This window comes from Heloderma suspectum, chromosome 6 (assembly GCF_057233095.1).
Source record: "Heloderma suspectum isolate Gila_16-S chromosome 6, 16-S_ref, whole genome shotgun sequence".
Classification (NCBI taxonomy): Eukaryota; Metazoa; Chordata; class Lepidosauria; order Squamata; family Helodermatidae; genus Heloderma; species Heloderma suspectum.
This window is the reverse complement of record NC_139463.1, coordinates 44334338-44355834: the sequence shown is the minus strand read 5'-3', so window position 1 is coordinate 44355834 and position 21497 is coordinate 44334338. Positions and strand designations below refer to the sequence as shown.

The 21497-nt window shown below is 48.0% G+C and overlaps 1 protein-coding gene across 1 annotated transcript; it reads right to left on the bottom strand.

Moving 5' to 3' along the window:
* Positions 1-1179: 1179 nt before the first annotated feature.
* ANKRD23 (ankyrin repeat domain 23) lies at positions 1180-15797 on the bottom strand. Its single transcript, XM_084807256.1, has 10 exons — positions 15644-15797; positions 12472-12518; positions 12169-12324; positions 10095-10226; positions 8614-8721; positions 7331-7429; positions 6227-6325; positions 5499-5597; positions 4767-4865; positions 1180-3437 (listed from the first exon to the last, which is right to left on the bottom strand). Exons 1-10 carry the CDS (start codon positions 15795-15797, stop codon positions 3333-3335), a joined length of 1098 nt encoding a protein of 365 aa, XP_084663382.1. The 3' UTR covers positions 1180-3332.
* Between the last annotated feature and the right edge of the window lie 5700 nt (positions 15798-21497).

Here is a 21497-nt window from a genome sequence, read left to right as displayed (position 1 = left end):
CCTTTCATTCTGGGTAGGTGTCACATGGGCTTCAGGGAAGGAAATTTTTATAATGCCATGTCTTTCCTCTTGCGTCTAACTCTTGGGAGGAGTACCACTTTGTTTTTTAGAGAAGGCAGTGAGTTTTAACTAGATGCTACCCTGATCTGTGGTGTTGGGACTACCCCTGGGTTCCACCTCATGTTCTGCCATGTCATGCCATCTTGGCTTGGTAGGATCCAAGCCACTCCAAGAGTCCCAGACATAGTTATGCTCTAAAATCTATGGTCAGGCTCCTACATGCATGTATATTGCTGGATTCCTCTGCACTGGATTATTGGAAATTGAATGTGTGAACAGACCTCCATCAGAAAGCATTGTGTATGAGGTAGTACAACATTTTATCTGCAAGTCCTCTTTGCTTTTGCAGTCACGTGTACGTGAACCAGCCAACATCCCGCACCTCACACCTTTCCACCTATATTGCTCTGTTTGCTGTTATGTCCTCACCTCTTGGATCAGGACCACCTTACACCTTTCTGTTCTATTGTTCCTGCCCAATCCACGGAAAGGACATGGAGGAATTGGCCGTTCCACTCAGTCATACCCACGCTCCTTCCCCTCTGCTGTCTGGGTGGTGACTTGGACCTGCCTCTTCAATCTGCTCAGCTGATTTAATTGACTTTCTGGAATAGCACCTGCAGCTCCCCTTAACAGAGGCAGGCTTGGTCTACATTTGCAGCAGGGTGAGGTTGTTGTAGTGAGGACGCAGAATCCTGAAGTGGTAGAATGAGCTGTATCACTTCAGACTGCAGGTGGGGAGAAACACATTTGTGTAATGCCTCCCTATATCTTTAAAAACAAACTCTGCAAGTAGAAAGCTAGCACAACAGGGAACAAGCTGGGCTAGAACCCTTTTCTCTGATGTGCTAGCTTTCTATTAGGGAGTTTTGACAAAGGAGGACACCCAAGAAGGCATCCCCCATCTACATTTTGCAGTCTATACTCTGGGCTTCTACTGCCTTGTTTTTCTACAAATGTACACCAGACTTCCATTTAATGGGTATACCCTCCTTTTTTAACTTTGGTTAAATGGGGTTGATGCCCTAGTACTGGAGAGAAAGAGAGAGAGAGGTGTGATACCGGAGCAATACTTTGCTAAAACACAAACTATGATTGACCTGTGTACCTACATTTTCAAAGCAGGGCTTGAAATAGTTTTATTATTTACCAAAGAAGAATCACATCAGCTCAGCATTGCCAAAACAAACCTTTGAGTAACAGCAGTTTTAGCAATCCACAATCAGGCCCCATTCAGTCCCTTAAGTAGAGTGTCATTTTGAAACACCCTCAGACCACCACCTTTGGGATCAGAGGACTCGGAGTGAGGGCAGATGTGTGGCAACATAGGAGAACACATCCCAAGGCCAACCGCCTTAGAGAAAATCTTGTGCCATTTCGTTGGCTAAGAGAGTCAGCCCCCCTCCAACATGGCAAGGTGCTGTTTGCTCAGCACTGCTTGAATTTGTCAGTAATTTACAAAAAACAGAGACTTAGAACATCACTTGGGATGCTTCAAGATCGACTTGAAGAGGTAAGATGTTGCATTGCTTTGCAAACATCCATTCAAGTAATTTCCCCCAGCCCAAATTGCACGTTTACTCTGCAGAATGGGAGGGGTGCCAACTTTTTGAAAGTTCATTCTCCAGAGTCCAGTATCACCCATGGGCCAGACAGAAGGGTCGAGACAGACCAATGTCATCAGCCACTGAGGGCAACGCCCAGCCTGGCTCTGGGGCTTTGTCACTGTGTTTACCTTGAAAAATCATGAATAGGTATGTCCGGTTTACAGTACATGGAACCCGGTTCCATAAGGCAAGTAGTTCGCAGAGAGGCTCTGGGAGCTGGTCAGCATACTCCAGAAACACAAAATATTAGGTAGCAAGATAATGCAAAGGCTGACTGGCCAGCAGCACAAAACTTTGTGCAACCAGCAACATCTGGGCCTGTTCTGCATCCAAGAAATGTGTCCTTTCAGGAACGTCTGCCAGAAGGGGATCTCGGCCTGACCAGCAGTGCCAAGGTCAGCACACAAGGAATGAGAAGTTCATGCCCAGAGACACATGGCACCACAGCAGCAGCTGGGAGTGGTGAGGAGGCTGCTGCATTTGTGAGGGACAGTCTTCAAAGGGGAAGGCACAATTGTGGTGGCCAAGAAATGGCAGGTGTGCGTATCTCATGCCTCACAATGGGGGAAATTGAGGCACCCAAGAGAGGATCCTTGCTTCTGCCCTTGGGGTGGGGAGGGAGGCTCAAGAAGAGGCATGCAGTTCTTCAGCTCACACCATCCATAGCCTGAGCATCTCAGGTCTGTGTCCCCCTGCATCTGCTAGGAACATCTCCCACCAGTCCTCGACCATTTAAATGGGAGGCTGTAGCCTGAGGTTCCTGCATGTAAAGAATGGGGGGAGACCGAGCACAGAGGCCTGGGGGTGAAAGGGCAAAGCAGTGGCCTGCCACTTCCAGGGCAGTTTCTCCAACCCGGCTCCCTCCAGATGTGTTGGGACTGCAACTACTCTGGCCGAGGGATTGGGGGTGTTACAGACCAGGACAACCTGAGGGAGCCAGGTGGCCAAAGCCTGCTCCAGCGTGTAGGCTTTGCATCCTTCGCAGACTTGTAGAGGTGAAAGGTACTCCATGGGGTAAGCCATCCCAACCCCTCTGTCTTTCAGAAGGCTAGCCTAGCCCTTCCGGGACGGGGAGATGTTAGCTATCCAACCGTCATTTGTCTTCAAGGCATTTCCGACATCACCTGTTGCACCATATAATGGGACTGCTTTGGAAGTTCCAGAAACTGACTATTGAAATCCCTCCTTGTGTAAACACCCCTCTTCCTCTCCTGCCCTCCTCTCTGGCTAGAGTGGACAACTGATGCCCCTTTCCTTAACAGGCCGGCTTGCCGGGGTCCTCTCCCTCTCATGCCTTCATTTCCCCTGGTGAGGCCACTTCTGAAATGTGCCACAGGGGAAGAGCCCTGTACGATCCAGGAGATGGCACTAGGAAGAACACGGGTGCTCAGCAACGCTCTCCTGGCCCATTCCAAAGTGCAGCAAAGTCTCCCCCAGGGTCTCTGAGACCAAGAGAGTGTCCCAAGCGCTTCTGCCTCCAGTTGCAAAACTGAGCCATAGACCTTGCTGGCATCAGAGTGGCAAAGAGCAGAGTAGACCTGCCCGCAGCTCAGCGCAAGAAGGAGCCAAGGGCAAGGACAGTTGAATTGGTCACAAGCAGAGGGAGGGAGGGGGCAGGGCTAGCTCACAGAGCCAGCCCACCACCACTCAAAGCCCCCACTCTCATCAGCAGGCCCTGGTGGGGGGTTGCTGCCGGTCTGCACATGCTTGCAGCGTCTCCCGGATGCCCGTCTGCCAATCCTTCACCAGGTCCACCGGAGTCACTGCCTCCTGCCAAGACAAAGAGCAATTAGAGACAGCTCAGCCCCTCTTTTTCTCTCTCTGTCTCCCTAAGATGGGAGACTCCAAGGCAGAAGCCTTGCTACCAGGAGCGTTGTTAGGGCTGGACCCATACAGCCCAAGTCCCAAGTCTATTTCCCAGAGCCCATGGTGTCCATCAGTTTTTTCTAAGCATAATTTTGGGGAGGGGGTCAATTTTCAGGGGGACTTGCAGCTGGGGAGGGCACCGTTAATCCTAGCCTTCCCATTTGCTGCACCCCCTTGAATATACCCCCCTCCCCTGGTGTGGCAATTAAATTGATGGGGAAAACACTCCCATGGTTGTAAATGGAGGAATTTTTTCTCCCCTAAGCTTAATTGCTTTGTGGGAGGACACAGCTTGGGAGGGGAGGACTGACCCTCTCCTCTCCATGAACTGTGATCTCCCCCTGAAAATCCCCCCCCCACAACATGGGTGGGGTCAAATTAATAATTTGTTTTATTTAGGGCAATTTTAAATTCATTGGCTGGCTTAGTCTGTGAAAAAAATTTTAAAACCTAGTAGTTATTTCCAAAGGTGCATATATACATATAAATCGCCAAATGCAAATGTTATGCAGAGTTGTGTCCTATAAGCCTGAGCCCCAAATCTTTTAAGTGCCTCTCAACTCCCTTGCTTGCTACGTCCACATACTCTTCCTTTCCCTCACCATTTGTGCTTGAGATGGATTTGGGGGATGGGAGGATGACAGTGGGTTCTTCCTCCCCTTTGCTATGACATAGGTAGAAGCTGAGGGGCACAGGTAGAGAGCAACCCCTTCTTGGGCCCTGTAGCTCCTTTCACCCCTGCCAGCCATGCAGCCTGCAGTGGTCTGTCATCCTCATTCAACATCAGCCACATCCTCACTGAGGTGGTAATGTTGTGTCTGGACTGTACCCCTTCAGACTGCAGGTGGAGGCTTGTACATTCACACGCGCACACACCTCTGTATAAAAAAGTGATATGGCAGGGAGAAGAGTTCTAGCCTTCACCCTGACATGCTAACTTTCTATGTTAAAGGGTTTTATTTTTTTTAAAGGAGGAGCATTCAGCAGGAGCTATCATCTGAAGTCTGTTATGGTACTTTCCAGACACAGTTCCCCCACCAGAATGACCACTGACTGGGTCTTATAGCGATGCAGAACACACTGTATGGGTTTATGCCATATGGGAGCAGAAGCACTAGAACAGTGCAAACAGCTCCAGTCGCTCCCCCTGCCAGAGCTGTGTGTGCAGGCCCAAAGAGCATCCCTGCCACTCATCCTAGAAAGGTAGCAGAGAACTCCCCGTCTGTTCCTCACCTCGTTCTGGATGCCAAGGTTCGCCCCGTACATCAGCAGCGTCTTCACAGTCTTGAAGCGTCCCAGCCTGACCGCATCATGGATGGGCGTGTCTCCTTCCTGGGCAGTGGGGGGGAGAGTGAGTGCATACGGTCTCCTCGACCAGTGCCTCATCAATGGCCGGGTGGGATGGGGCCACAGCTCAGCAGCAGAGCACCTCCTCTGCATGCAGAAAGCCCCGGGTTCATTCCCTGGCGTCTGGGCTAGGAAAGACCTCTGTCTGTATCCTCAGAGGGCCGCTACTAGCAGGAACGAGAAAACTGTACTGGGCTTGAAGGACCAGTGGTTCGACTCCACATAAGTTGGGCTGTGGACATTCCATGCTGGAGGAAAAAAATGCTCTGCCTGGGGGCAATCCACACACTACAGCCTGCATGCATGATGCGAGTGTGCAGAATGGCTCTTCTTTTGCCTAGTGTGCTGTGCAGCCACTTGGAGAATGTCATCTTTATGGTGCCCCAAGACTCTGTGTGGCTTTTATCACAGAGCGGTGGCCGTTCCTGACAGAGCTTGCCAGTGTCCATTGCTAGGCTGCCCAAAACACCAGGCTGGGGAGGGAGCCAAAGCCGAGGCCTGGCCACAGAGCCACTGCCTGGGGGCGTGGCCAGAGGTGGCCCTGCTGCTCCTGCTCACCGTGGCCCTGAGGCAGGGGCCGGCCTGGCCAGGAGAAAGTCCCTCCCCTCCTCCTCGTACCTTGTCTTGTGCGTTGATGTTTGCCCCACAGGCAATGAGATGCTCAGCACACTCACAGTGCCCGGTCCGGACAGCCACATGCAGCGGGGTGCTCCACAGCTGCCAGGCAAAGAGAAGGCCTTAGAATAGGGGTGCAGAATGACCCCCCACCCAGCCCTCCACAGGCTGTATGATGTTTGGTGGGCATAACCAGGCCCCCTGGTGTCAACTGATGTGGACATGGCCACACCCACCTGATGTCATTTGCTCCCTGGCCGAAGCACCAGGGAAGACCCATGTGCAGCAAAGCCGTTCTTCCACCCAGGGCATCACCCACAGCAGCTTCACCGCCCTTGGCCTTCTCCAGTTGGAGAGCTGCCCCAGTCCCCTTGACCAACCTAGGTGCCAGCAGAAGATCACTCCTCTCACTGCCTCCCTGTGGAACCCTGTGTGCCACTCTCCCTCCAATTGGGAGTAGGAGTGGCGCACAGGGGGATCCCCACTCGTCTGCTCACAGATCTGAGACAGCAGTGGGGGTTCCTCTGCCAGCCTCCTCTCCAAGCCCCTGGTAGGGGTGGGGCTTGTGGAGCGGGGGGGGGGCAGGACCTGGAGCAGGAGCACAAGCGTCAACAGGCGCCACACGCTCCACAGCCCTGCCTGAGAAGAACAGCCCACAGTCCATCGCAAACCCATCCCTGGGCACAGAACACGTTTAGATGCAGAAGATGGTCTCAGCCCACACTGCTCACCTTGTCCCGCGTGGAGATCTTGGCTCCCCGATTGATCAAGTGCTTGAGGATCTCTACATGTCCCCCGCGGCAGGCCCAGAACACAGGGGTTGCATCCAGCTGTGTCAAAGCAGAGCAGATGCACTGCATAGTAGACAGTCTGAGGAGAAGCACCATGGCTGGACAGGAGCAGGGGGTGTTACTGGCCTGCCTATGGCATGGAGGCAGACCTCCACAAGCAGCCAAATTATAACTCGGTGATGGCGCTAGGACCTACGTCTTCGTCAGAGATCCATGGTTGTCCTGAAACAACTACAGTTCCAGAGTTTCTTGGGCAGACAGAAAGACTACTATTCCAGACATGTGGGCTAGATGCACCATCAGAAGCCAAGAGCTGGGGTGGCAGAGAACAACCTAGGCAGGATTTTCAGGGGCCAGAGAATTCCCTGTCCTCCATACTAAGCTCTTTAGCACTCCCAATGCCTAGCAGCCGTAGAATGGATTAGGCAAACTGTATGCAAATGTATTTAATTTGCATACCTTACATGTCTCAGGATTCTGTTCTTAACAGGCAGCAGAACAGGAGGACAGAATGGACTGTACCCCTTCAAACTACTGGTAGGAGGTGCCACTTTTAAATGTCCCCCCTACATTAATAATAGTAATATAATAATAGTAGTAGTAGTAGTAGTAGTACTCCCTGCAAATAGAAAATGAGCATATCAGGGAGAAATGTTCTAACCCTTTGCCTCCTATGCTAGCATTCTATTTTCAAGGAATGTGTTTCTTTTACATGGGGGAAATTTGTTTGGTGGTACAGGGCAGGCAGGCAGGTTGTCTGAAGTTATACAGTCTGTTCTACCACCTTGTTCTGCTACATGCATAGGTCAGTTTGGCAGCAATGGCAGCGAGACCTGATCCCACCTTCTTTTTCAGGGCAATGCTTCCCAGGATGCATGCAAACAGGAGTGGGGCCGGTGTATATTGCCTGCTCCATGGGAAGGGTCCAAGTCACATTTTCCCGCCATCTCTGCCCCTTGCAATGCTCCAAGATCTCAATGAGGCACCAAGGCCAGGGCAGTCCTCCAGGCTGGGACGCAATGGCCCTCAGAGGATGAGACTCACCATGTCTCTTGGCTCCAGAACAGCCCCAGCTTGCAGCAGCTTCTCCATGATCTCTGCATGGCCCCGCAAGCAGGCCCAGTGCAGGGCTGTACATCTGAACTGCAGCAGGGAAGCAACACATGGAGGGGAGTGGCTCGGCGGACCTGCTCCCACACCCTCCACCTCCATCCCTGGGGGACATCAGGTTGGCCCAACTTTGTAAGGGGATTGGGGGCAGGGGAATAAGGTAATATTTAACTACAATCATTTAATTTACTTATTTTGGCCACCTAATGCAAAGAGAAAACTCACTGGAAAAGACCCTGATGCTGGGAAAGACTGAAGGCAAAAGGAGAAGGGGACGGCAGAGGATGAGATGGCTAGATAGCATCACCGATGCAATGAATATGAACTTGAGCACACTCCGGGAGAGAGCGCAGGACAGGAAGGCCTGGCGTGCTATGGTCCATGGGGTCACGAAGAGTCGGACACAACTTAATGACTGAACAACAAAAATAATTGTACTTTAAGTGCAAGAATTAATAGGAAGGCATAGGAATTATAGGATGGTGATGATGTTGCTGTCTCCGGGCCACCCCCTTCAGATGTGTGGACCTGGCCAATTGCCCAGTCTGAAAAATGGCCCTCGACCTTATGGAAGTTGCCCACCACTGAGGTAGATAGATCCATTTAAAATCATTTTGATTGACTGAAAGGGTGCATCCCAATTTATCAGGCAGCGGAGTGTCTAATCAAAATACTTATAAAAGCTACAGATGGCAAACACTGTCTTAGAAGAGCAGGCTGTGTTGGGATTCTGGGCAATACTTCGAGTGGCCAGCAGTTAGAACTTGAGTCCCCTGAATGCAGAGCTGGCTCAACTCAGAGGCAAAAGAGTGGGCAGAACTGGGGGGTGTTATTTTGGGCAGCAGAGAGATCCAAACTTCAGGCCACAGTTCATTGGGAAGGGACCCGAGTGAATGATCCAGGAGCATTTGACACTCTGGTGTGGCGGAAACAGCCCTCTTTCATTTCAATGGGATGGAGGAGAACTTCCTAGTGGATTGTGCCCAACGTGTTATCAAATGGGAAGGGAGATCCTCGGGGGATTTTACACCCCAGGCATCAAACATGTCTCATTAATGTGTCAGTTTCCCCAGCTAAGATTCTCCACCTGCATACTATACTTTCATCACTTTCCCTTTCCTCAATTGATCCTCTTCTCCCTCTCCCTATTTTACCATTTTGCAAACACTCGATTAAAGGATCATTTCTTTTGGACACAGAGTCTGGCATTCCGGTACCTTGTCGTGAGCATTGGGGTCCCCTCCATCAGCCAGATACTTGTCAACCAGAAGAACCCGGTTTTCCAGCACTGCTTGAAGAAACTGCTCTGTTTCCACAGGTTCTGTCTGAAGAGAATCAGGGAGTCACCCTAACTTGCTTAAGAGGGTGCCCCGAATACCTTCGGGAGAGGGGCCCATCTATGCATCTTTGCACCCCACATAATTCTATGCATAATTCTATGCAGAATATGCATAATATTCTATGCATAATATGCATAGATGCATAATTCTATGCATCTATGCATCCCGAATACCTTCGGGAGAGGGGCCCATCTATGCCCTATGCACCCCACCTCCAGTCCCCCAGGGATGGGCTTCAAATGTATATATACTCTCCCCCCACTTTTTAACCCTGTCTCCATTTCCTTCCCTGTCTTCTGGAGCCTCCTTTTCAGTAAATATAAAGGTTGTAAGTCCCTTGGAGCAAGGATATCCTTCTTTGTAAAGCCCCATGAGTATGGATGGTGCTGTATAAAGAAGACGATGACATTATGGTTTCATTTGAAATATTTATTATCTTGCCATTTTGTATCTTGCCTTTCCACAAATACTTTTCTCAAATCCTGGCTTGCAACAAGTAACTAGAAAGAATCCAATTACAGTAAAATAAAGAAAAGAAAAAGAAAAAGCAGCAACAGCAGCTAGTGAACAATATATGTATAATACATACAGTGGAGGCTGGTGGCTCTGATGTCAGTGGGGCAATGCTCCACACCTTGGATAGCGCCTTTAGAGTTCTGACCGAAACTCAGAGCAGATTCACCACCCCACTGATATCGGAGCCACCAGCCTCCACTGAACACATATCACAGCTTGGGAAAATAAGATAATGTTTTTAACTGTCACCTAAAAGATAACAATGTTCCAAAGTCTGATGCCAACACCAAAAAGGCCCTGTTGCCAGTAACCAATCACCACATCACTGATGTTTGGACCATGGCCCCAAACTGAAGATCTCAATACAGAGGGCAGCAGGCAATCATTCAGGTATCTCACTACCAAAGTATTTAGGCAGAAACCAGCACTTTGAATTGCACCCAGAAACACACCGGGAGCTAGTGCAGATCTATAAACCCTGTTTGGCCAGGTGTGATCAAATCCATCAATGCTGGTTTATAATCTGGACACCATAATCTGGATTAGTAGATTTCCAAACACTCATCATAGGCAACCCCACTTACAATAAATTGCAGCAGTCTAATTTGGACATTGTCAAAGCATGGTTATCAGTGGCCAGATTGGGTTTTCTCAGGAAGGGACCCCCGCTGGCAAAGGCTGCTTTGAGGCATGGACACCATTCAGGCATCCATCTGCAAAGTTGCATCCAACAGCACCTCCAAGCTGCAAACCGGCTCTTTCAGGGAAAGTGCCACCCCATCGAACACAGGCTGAATGCTGCACATATTGCTGCACCCAGCCAGAGGCTGGTGAATACTCACGATCACTTCTGGTTCTGGCTCCTTGGGGTGGACCACTTTCTTCACCTTCTTCTTAGTCTTGCGAAGCTTGATGATGGCCTCCAAGTCCTGCAGGCTCTCAAGCTTCAGTCTGGAATTATTGAGCGTCTCAAGCTGGCAAGAAGATGGAGGAAATCAGAGCCGCGGACTGTCAGCTTCCCATATTGTTATCTGGGCCTTCTGTGGCCGGAATGGGCCCCAAATGCCCCCTAAATCTAACTGACATGTTGCCCTTCAAGACCCTGGAGTGTGGGGCACAATCTGGCAGGAAGTTCTGCTGTGCAGGTTTTGTAATCTCTTGCAAAGCTTCCATGCCTTTCAGTGGGGCTGGTGCAAGGTTGCTTCCCCGTGAGTTGGTTGTGCCCCATGGCTGAGATCCATCCCCTACGCTGCCTCCCTTATTCCTGCACATTATCTTCCACTTCACCATGCCTCATGGGAGGGCCACCTCAAACAATACTAAGTTTACAAGCAGTGGCTCTCAGGTAAATCTACACGATTTACCTGAGAGCCAGCCACCTCTGTCTGATGTTGTAGCAAAAACAGCAAAGAATCTTGTGGCTAACATATTTATTATGGCATATGCTTTCGTGGCATATGCTTTTATGCTTATATTTTTTATGCGTATGCTTATAATGCTTTTTCCATATGCTTTTATGCATATGCTTTTATGCTTTTGTAGCATATGCTTTCATGGTCTTAGTCTTGTGGCTAACAGATTTATTATGGCATATGCTTTCATGGTATAGAGCAGTGGTAGAGAGAAAGTAGACTGCCAGATCTACTCTGGACTTCAACTCCCAGCATTTCTGAATATTGGCTACACCGGCAGGGGTTTCTGGAAGCTGGAGTCCTAAACATCTGTAGATCTACCTTCTGCCCCTCTGAGGAAACATTTTGGAGAACTCAGAAGCTTGCACAAACCTTTGTGGCATGTAGTGTGGCCACATGTCCTATTTTATAGAGGGCAGTCCTCTATTTGAAGGTCAGCCTGAGGACAGTCCTCTATTTTGAATATGCCCTTTATTTGAAGGGCTGCTCAGTCCAAGTCCAATTTAAGGGTAAAGGACCCCAAGAAGGGTGAGCACTACACAGTGTCAGGATTGATTCTGAGTGCATGGAGATAGTTAGCAGTTCAGATTCAGAAGGGGAACAGCAAGAACTGGGGGAGGCATCTTCCCCAGCCAGTTCAGATATGGATAGATGTGCTTCTCTGGATGCCTGGGCTAGCACCCAGATGGCTGGGTCTGAAGCCCCCCCTCCCCCCCCGTGAGAATCCAGGAGGAGGAGGAGGAGGAGGAGGAGGAGAAGGAGAGCGTGGGGCATGACCTGAGGGATGCTAGACTGCAGCGCAGAGGGAAGCAGGAAAAGTTAGAGGTGGAGCTCAGACAGCCGACCCGGTTGGCGAATTGTAGCTCCCATTTGGATTCCCTGCTGTTATTCCTTTGTAGCCTGAGAGTCTTCGGGGATTTGCCTCTCTTCTTGTGTGTGTGCATGAGGAAGGTGGGGGCCACAGGAATGTGACACATGAGCCTTGAAGCTGCCCATCCACACTTAGCACCTGAAACACAGACTGAACAGGCAAGCTCACAGCTCACTGGTCACAGTCTTCTCTGCTATGGTGAGATGGATTATATTACTATTTAAATTCTAGTAATTATTTCTACATTTGCATCTCTCCATAAACATTAGCACATGCAAATTCTATGCAAATTTACATCCTCTTTTGCCCTCTTTTTTGGCAATGCAGGAGTGGCCACCCTACATTTTGGTTGGTCCAAATAAAGGTACTGCCTAACTGTGGATATTGGATTATTTCTCTGGATTATGGATTTTGTACAAGACTCCTTTTTAGCACAGATTCCTTTATGCCATCAAGAGATCCTAGGTCCACAGCCTTGCTTTGTAAATTTAAAACACACCCCTGTGGGCCATGGGAATGCTAATAATTTTTTTAAAAAGAAGCGAGTTATAGGACTCTTCTTGTCCTTTATCACCCCCATGCTGCCATCCAGAAAACATTGCAAGCACCTCCATGGAACTTCTCCTAACTCACCTTTTTCTTCTTCTCATCTTCTGCCTTCTGCCTCTCCTTGTCAATTTCTTCCCACATGCCAGCCAAGCCAGACCGCCATCTGTCAGGCTCCCAGGCCATACCTCTCGCCAGCACCTCGAAATTTCGCGATTTCCCCTCATGTCGTTCATCACTTACCTAGGGGGGAAAGGCATAAGGGCATTAAACTATTATTACGTTGTTTATAGTGCTCGTTCCAATAGCTAATTCAGCTGGTGAGCGGCAACAGGACTGTAGCCAAAACAGGGCCACTGAGAAACAAGATAACCCTCCAAAAATACAGACCAATGATGACAGCGCATGCTTAGTAGCCAGGGAGTGTAGAGTAACTGCTGGAAAGAGAGAGGAAAAAACAGAGGGGAGCAGGGGGGGGACTAGAATGCCCTGCATGGAGGAAATCACCAGCTGGAACTGTGAACAGCAGCACTCCTGATCATACTGCAACACTTCATTGCAGCTCCCACTTGTTGCTAATTCATTAATTCCACATGAATTTTAATCAGTATGTTACATTGTGATATTGTTTTGATATGAGTTTGGTATGGCTGTTGAACTATTTTCCATTTATTGTTCGAGACACTGCTGTTCTATTGAGCTGTTATTTTGATATTGCTGTATTGATTGTTGTTATATTCCCCTTTTGTTTAGCCCCTTTAGGTTTCCTTCAGGAAAGCAAATCAATATTGACACGGGTTATCAAAATGAAATGTATATTCTGCCTTTCAAATAAGAGAACCACAAAGCGGCTAGATAATTTTGTCAAATTAAAAACCAATATCACAAAAAACAACAATCCGCAGAACAGCGTGACAGCAGGAACCAGTAGAGCCTGCAGAAACCAACGCGATTGCCAGCAAAACTGTCAGTGTGCAACTTGAAAACATGAATGAACCCCAAACAGCTCTCCTAAGGTGCAACCCTATGCATGTTTAGACAGAAAAAAGTCCTACAACTCCCATGGCTAGCTGGGGAATGCTGGGAGTTGTAGGATCTTTTTCTGCCTAAACATGCATAGGGTTGTGCCCTTAAAGAGTATCACTTTCACCAGGAGCATAAGGGATGGAGCAAAATGGCCCCACCAAGGCAGAGGCCAACTTGGAGGAGTTACTGTTGCAAGTAACCACCCACTATACATCAGATGTCAGGGGCACATGGAGCAGAGCCTTGGGAAAATCTTAGCACTGAGGCAAATTGATTGGATTAAAAAGCCAATTATAGGAAAGAGGCTCGGGCACAAAATCGGGGGCTTTCCTTCCTTCCTTAGCTTCTGCTGCATCCAGTACTGAGGGGCTGAGAGATAAATACTTCATTGGTCTTCAACATGACTTATGCTGTCCTATGGCACAGCACAACAGTGGCACCGGCACTGTTTTCCTTTGTGTTGTTTAAATTTTGAATGAGAAAGAAAGGAAGGGACAGAAATGGAAGAGCTGACGGAGGAGGAGAAGGAAAGAGGGAGACAAAAAGGGTTGGTTCTCAGTGAGTTTATACCAAGGAAGGGGAACCTCCAGCCCTAATCTGGCCCATGGAGAGGCCCCAGCCAGCCATCAGGACCGGCTTTTCGCAGCGCAAGAGAAGGCATCCTTTCTATGCCTCTTGCCTCCTCCAATGGGGAGGGACAGGGAGATGCGGGCAAAGGAAGACTCAGCTGTTGCTGGGAGGAATCCATGGTAAAGATGTGACTCCATCAAAGTCATATGCTAGCAACCTCTGATCTTTGGTGGGAGGGGGTTGTAAGGTATTAAGGACTGTAAATATTTCTTGTAAATATTTGTTATTATTTAAGAACCTAAGAGCCAAGCTGGATCAGACCAAGGGTCCATTTAGTCCAGCATTCTGTTCACACAGTGGGCAACCAGTTGTAGATGGGAGACCCACAAGCAGGACATGAGTGCAACAGCACCCTCCCATCCACGTTCCCCAGAAACTGGTGCACATAGGCATCTTGCCTCTGATACTGGAGGCAGCATAGAGCCATCAGGACTAGCAGCCACTGATTGCCTTCTCCTCCAGGAATTTGTCCAATCCCATTTTAAAGCCATACAAATTGGTGGCCATCACTATGTCTTGTGGAAGTGAATTCCACCATCTAACTCTGTGCTGTGTGAAGACGTCCTTCCTTTTATCTGTTCTGAATTTCCCACCAATCAGCTTCATGGGATGACCCCATTAGGAGAGAGGGGTTTATTGTTTCTTTCTTGGAGTTTATTGTTAAAAGGAGCAAAGACGTTTCACAATAGACTCAGATCTAGTAAGGGAACAGGAAGTGCTGAGACAGGAAGTCTATGGGCAGGGCTTCTCACTTCCTGCAGCTGGCCTAAGCTGACTGGTTGAGCACACTTATAACAGAATAAAGTCCTTTCCTCTTATCTAAAGTCCGCCAGTGATTTGTGCTAATGAAACACACACACATCAAAGTCAAGGTGCATAGTAATACTTGAAGCCAGTCAAGGTATTCTAGCAGATGAAGCAGAAAATGCCACAAGCCCCTCTCCCCGTCACTAGCAGTAAAAATACAGTAACAACAAATTAAATAACTAAACATTTGCTGTCCTTTCATGACTGCAAAAATCTCTGCCTAATAGTAGGGCCGGCAGTTTAACATGGACTAAAATGAGCTTGAGTTTCTAATAATCCGACCTGCGGAACCTGCTGCAGAGTGACCACCTCAGGCTGCGCAGCGTCTGTGGACTTTTGGATGTTTTTTTTACTTTCCTGAAATTTACACATATTTATTTGAAGGACAATACGCATGTTTCTGCTGAGACTGGTAAATATTCGCAGGGAAAAGTTGAATGGAATGGGGGACAATACGCTAAGTGTTATGTACTAAAGTAAATTATGTAAATCATTGCGAACCCTCTTGCGTATTTTTCCGCACAACTGGAAAAAAATTCAGATCCATCTGTGAACAGCCGATGGAACAGAAGTCTCCTGAAAATCTGTGAAACACGGATGGAGCAGGTTTTACACAATCCGTACATCCCTAGGGCCAGCCCTGCCCTGTCCACGGCAGCTCACTGTGCCTCTGAAAGAGCCCATTTCTTTCCTGATCTGATCCGCATTTATGTTCCCTGCCCGGGATCACTCCCTGGCTGAGGCTCTGGGTTTCTGCAAGTTGCTGACCCATCCAGAGCTGCCACCTTCCTCTCCCGCCAAGGGAAAATAGTGCAGGGTCCCTGGACTCAGCTCGCAAAATTCCCCCCGTGCTGCCGGCTCCTGCTGGCCCAGATGAAGCAGCCTCTATTTATATGTTTGTGTCTGTATATCTGCAGCGGCAGCCCTGGCTGAGGAATGAACACCATGCGAAACTAATGCCATCTGTCATGCCCGTCCAGGGCAACATCAGCATTGTCAACAACGAGCCCAGCCAGAGACATTCGGGCGCCTGAGGCGGGACATCTCAATGGTGGTGGGGTGGGGGGGAAACAGCTACTACTGGGGCACGACGACCCACCAGGAAATCCCCCTGAGCAGGTCTCATCAACATTCGAGCAGCACTCCTCCATTTCAGTGGGGCTTGTGGAAGGGGATTTCCTAGTGGACTGTGGGTTGCTGCCATCTGTGTTCCCGCTCCCACACGCTGCCTCCAGAAATGGTGCTGAAAACATGCCGCCTGCGGTGCCGCCATACGGAGATAACTGAAGACATTTTGGTGCCTGAGGCAGAAAATCCAAATATATCTTCATTTCTGGTATTTCTTGCCAACCTTCCTGAAATTTCATCAGTGCCCACTGAAGACTAGGGATGAGTGAGAGTTTTCTTTCAGCTCAGTTTTTATGTGAATTTGCCAAAATTTACAAAGTGTGTTTGTTTGTTTGTTTGTTTGTTTGCTTTATACCCCCACCTTTCCACCAAGGAATGGTGGAAAGGTGGGGCAAGTGCTCCATGCTCTGGGCAAAAAGAACATGAAATTTTAGAAACTGCATGTGGGAGAAACCAGCACTGACAGATTCATCCACCCAGGCCCAAGGCTTTGAGTGCTTAGAGCTGAAAAGTCTGGGTATGAATCCCGGTGTATTCCATTTTTTAAAAATGTAAAATATTTCTAGGCAATATTCAACCATGTTCATGAGCCAGTGTGGCATAGCGGTGAGAGTGTCGGACTGGAACTTGGGAGACCCGGGATTTAGTTCCCCCTCAGCACGGAAGCTCACTGGGTGATTTGGAGCCAGTCACTAACTCTCAGCTTAATCTACCCCACAGGGTTGCTGTGAGGTTAAAATGAAGAATCATGTACTCCACCTTGGACTCCTTGGAGGACAGGCAGGATATCGGTGTAACAAATAAATAGTGGTGAATTAGGGTTCCCACCTCTTTCTTTTTTGACAGGCTCCTCATTTTTACCTCTTTTTTTACCTCATTTTTACCTTATTTATTTTAAAATTTATTTTATTTATTTTTAAATGTCCTTTTTACCTCATTTATTTTTTACCTAATTTATTTTAAAATTTATTTTATTTTTTACCTCATTTATTGTTTACCTCATTTTTAACCTCTTTTTTTTTTTTTTGACAGGCTCATTGTTACCTCATTTTTACCTCATTTTTACCTTATTTATTTTTAAATTTATTTTATTTATTTTTAAATGTACTTTTTACCTCATTTATTTTTAACCTCATTTTTACCTCATTTATTTTTAAATTTATTTTATTTATTTTTTAAATGTCCTTTTTACCTCATTTATTTTTAACCTCATTTTTACCTCATTTATTTTTAAATTTATTTTATTTATTTTTAAATTTATTGTTTACCTCATTTATTGTTTACCTAATTTTAGCCTCTTTTTTCTGACAGGCCCCTCCTCCTTTTACCTCTTTTTTTTACCTTTTACCTCATTTATTTTAAATTTTATTTTATTTATTTAAAAAAAAAAACTTACCTCATTTTAACCTATTTTTTTCTGATAGGCCCCTCCTCATGTTTACCTCATTTATTTTTTTTATTTATTACCTTATTTTTAACCACTTTTTTCTGACAGGCTCCTCCTAATTTTTTACAGTGATACGGTAGGCAGGGACATTATGGCCTTCTCCATGCTGGGAATAGCAGGACCTATTGAATTTGTCCAGGGTAGACGGGTGAGAATGTGGCTTCAGTTCAATTTTATCAGAATTTACCAAAAATTCACAAAGTTGACATTCGGGAGGAAAAGAACTTGAGATTAAAATTAAACGAAATGCAGGAAGAAAGCAAAACTGACAGATTTGACCATCCCTGCCCAAGAGACATTTCGCTGCCTGACTGAAGTTGGGCCCAAATGGCGAACCCTTCCCGCAACTAGGACCAGGACTTTATATAAAAAGTAAGAACATAAGAAGAGTCCTGCTGGATCAGACCAAGGGTCCATCGAGTCCAGCATTCTGTTCACACAGTGGCCAACCAGCTGCCTGTGGGAAACCTACAAACAGGACATGAGTGCAACAGCACCCTCCCGCCCATGCTCCCCAGCAACTGGTGTACAGAGGCATACTGCCTCTGATCCTGGAGGCAGCACACAGCCATCAGGACTAGCAGCCAATGACAGCCTTTTCCTCTAGGAATTTGTCTAACCCCCTTTTAAAGCCATCCAAATGGGTGGCCATCACTACATCTTGTGGAAATGAATTCCATTGTTTAACTCCATCGTGCTGTGTGTGTGGAGAAATCCTTTTATCTGTCCTGAATCTCCTATCAATCACCTTCATGGGACAATCCCATTGGGTTCTAGTATTCTGAGAGAGGGAGAAAAATGTCTCCCTATCCACTTTCTCCACGCCATACATAATTTTGAAGCAGTTCTGCTGCAATATTCAGACACCAGTCCCTGCCTTCATCTTCCCCTACCCCTCATATGCCCCCTGAAGCAGATTGCTTGACCAGCTGACATGGTGGGCCCAGCCCTGGATCTAATGAACAGATGACAAAACACACAACCATGGGCGTCCTAAATGTGCCACCTGAAGCAGCCCACTGCTCCCTGTTGCGCCACTTGTGAACACACCATTGGGGGAGTAATGCGATAGCCTCACGGCATGGCCACCCTCACAGGCCAAGTATGACAGGAACGGCTCTTTTTCCCCCAGGCAATTTTGGTCGCCGTGACAGGGTCAATCGACTTGCTTCCTTCCTTCTTAGGCTAACCAGTGTCTGGGGAATGAACACACTGAGGTCTTGAGTGACCTCTGTGAGGCAGCAAGCAGGGCTTTGGCCTGATGCAAGCGCCCAAATAAGACACCTGCTGCACTACACAAATCTCAGAGCTGGCAGCGGCCTTGTGTTGTCAAGAGCTCATGGTGGTTATTCCTTCCTGTCTGCACAGATAAGGAAGTGGAGAGTGTTTTTCACCCTCCTAGTTAGCTTGGATCCCTTAACCACACACCACTGGGCTTTTCTGTGGAGCTGGGAACCCCACCCAACCAGAGGGTGCAATCCTATGCATATTTAGACAGAAAAAAGTCCTACAACGCCCAGCATTCGCCCACCAGCTATGCTGGCTGGGGAATGCTGGGCGTTGTAGGACTTTTTTCTGTCTAAACATGCATAACACTGCATCCTATGGAAGCAATCCTATGGCCCCTAGATATTGACTGAGGGGCCATAGGATAGTGGAGAGTCCCCCCTCTGAGGTTGAAGACAGCACTCCGACCTCAGAAGGGGGGGGTTGGAGCTCTGTCCACCTGACCCCTCACAGCTAGCATGGAAGGAACTGTGCCGGCAGCCTCAGAGGTCGAAAAATTGACCTCGGAAAGGGGGAAAAGAGGGCATTCCGGTGGGCGGGGCGGGGAGGAGACCAAAGAGGCCAAGCACAAGCTGTCCTGAGCTTCTTCCAGCCTCCTTCCCTCCCCGTCTGAAACACTGTTGCTAGACTGGCTAAAAAGCCCATCTAGTGAAAAACCCAGCAATCAGAGGACAGGGAGGTGAATATCGCCCTACTGGCTTCAGCCCGGCAAACTTGGATACACGGAAACCTCCAAGTTTGAAGGCTTCTGTCTCATGAGTGTGCAGCCCATAAGACTGCATCCTAAGTGAGTTCAAAATGTGAAGCTGCACATCCTCAAGAGTATTCCTTTTTATTAAAAAACCAGGGTCGGCAAACACTTTGGTGGTTGTTCTGGATTTTGTTCTGACGTAACAGGCATGTAGAAGCAATGCCTGGAATTGCAGTCAGGGGCTGTGGGGGAGCAGAAATGTTAGTGGTGTGCCTTACAACTGAAGAAATGCACATGGCCCATAAGACTATTAAGTCCAGGACCTAAATATATCTAGCTGCGCTATTGGCTCCATGTGAAGCGAAAAGGGGGCGGGGGGCGTTGATGGGGTTTTGCTGATCATGTGCTCCTGAAAACAGCCAACCTCGCTTCCCCCTCCAGCTCCAGATTGCACCGGGGGCGTCAACTTTCTTTCACCTCATTCCCATTAAAAGGATCTCAAGCGACGCAGCTGGAAGAGATCTCTCTATAGCAGCCTTTCCTAGCCTCGTGCCCTCAGGAAGTTTTGGACTTTTACCACAACACATCCGGGAGGGCACACTGAGGGAGGCTGAACTCAAGCAAAACTGGAAAACATCAGAAAGCGGAGAGATCCAGAAGTTACACTCCCTGTTTTGCCTTTGCCTGCCTAGCAAGGTAAGGCAGGGCTGGTCCTACCGCTAGGCAGAGTGAGACCAATTAGAACTACGATGAGTTGGACGGGGGGCAGGGAGGAGCACAGAATGGAGAGTGGACACCTAATTAAACTTCTACAGCATCTTGGCTTTCATCTAAAAGAAGCATGTTCCTGGGTCTTATGGCTGCAAAGATGTGTTTGAGAAAATGTTGGTATTGCCTAGGGAGAACCAGAGAGGTGGTAGCTTGATAAGATGTTCAGTGGATTAGGGAGTGGGTTTTCAGTGTCCTTACTTTCCTGTGGTTAGCAGAACCAGAATTATGCAAAACAGCAAACATAGCGGAATAAGGGTGCAATCCTATGCATGTTTAGATGGAAAGAAAGTCCTACAACCCCCAGCATTTCCCAACCAGCTATTGCCCACAGACCAAAGTCCTACAATTTCTTTTGTCTCTAGCCACCAGAAATGTGTTAAGAATGTACCAAACATCCGTGGCAGTCACAAGCACCCATAAGGAGGTTTGTTAATGTGCGGGGGGAGAGAGAGATTGTGGCGGCGGGACTAGGAAATGTGGGATTGTGCCATTCCTGGGGCTGCATTTAGACACACAAGTGACTGGCTGACCAGAGCTGATAACACATTATAACAAAAGTTACCATGATGAATTTTTTAGGTAAAACTTATCAGATATTTGTTAATAATTTACTAGTTGTAGAAAATAGAAAGGTTAATTGCTGCCATTTGGGAAACTGGTAGGTTACCTTCTAAACAAAATACAGAGTAAGTTAACTAAACTTGATTGACAATAAAAAGGGTTGAAAAGAGCTCATCGCTATATACGTGGCCCATTGCTTTAGGATATCGGCTGATATATCATAAGTTAACCCAGAGGTATTTTTTGTCATCAAGATGATGCTGTTGCCATGAAAAATACTCTTAAATTACATACCCCCCATGCAATCTTACATTTACTCACGAGGAACAGACCTTTAACTTTTCCTGAGAAATCTTGCCTGTCTTTCTCCGCCCCCCCCCCGCCCCCAATCTCTTTGGCCCTGAGCCCTGCACTCTTACACCCAGTGGAGGCTGGTGGCTCCGATGTCAGTGGGGCAGCGAATCCACTCTGGGATTAGTCAGGACCAGTCAGAACTCTAAAGGAGCTCTCCAAAGTGCTTCGCAGGGGAAGGGGTGCTTTGTACATTGGGTAGCTGCTTTAGAGTTCTGCCTGGTTCTGACTGAAACCTGGAATGGATTCACCGCCCCACTGACATCGGAGCCACCAGCCTCCACTGCTCACACCACAGTACCCCTGGGGGTTTAACCCCATAATGTGGCCCAGTCCTGAATCAGAGACCTATCCACACCCAAAGAACGTTCAAAGAGCCCATCTCAGACTGGTACTCCCAGTTACCCCTAGCCACCCCATTCTAATCTCTTACCAACTGCTGAATGCTGAAAATCTCCATGGTCCCCACTTTTCCGGTGCCACAATGCTCACTCCCCGGCAGCTTTCCTGCACAGCCGTTTTTATTCCAGCCTTGGGAGGGGGGGATTGGGGCTGTAGTCCAAAGCTCCCCCCACTGGGCCTAGCAAACTGGATAATTCAGGTGCCATGTCACACCAGCTAAAATAACTTCATACTTCAAAGGTTTGTAGAGCGTGATGGTGAGGGAAGGGAGAGTGCCAGTAATGAGATTCCCAGACCCAGAGAGTGGGGGACTTG

Coding starts and splice junctions, on each gene's coding strand:
- ANKRD23 (XM_084807256.1), bottom strand. CDS start 15,797: ATGTTTTCAGCACCATTTCTGGAGGCAGCGTGTGGGAGCGGGAACACA. Junction 6,326..7,330: donor TTCTGGAGCCAAGAGACATG/GTGAGTCTCATC, acceptor GCTTTGACACAG/CTGGATGCAACCCCTGTGTT. Junction 3,438..4,766: donor ACCTTGGCATCCAGAACGAG/GTGAGGAACAGA, acceptor TTGTCTTGGCAG/GAGGCAGTGACTCCGGTGGA.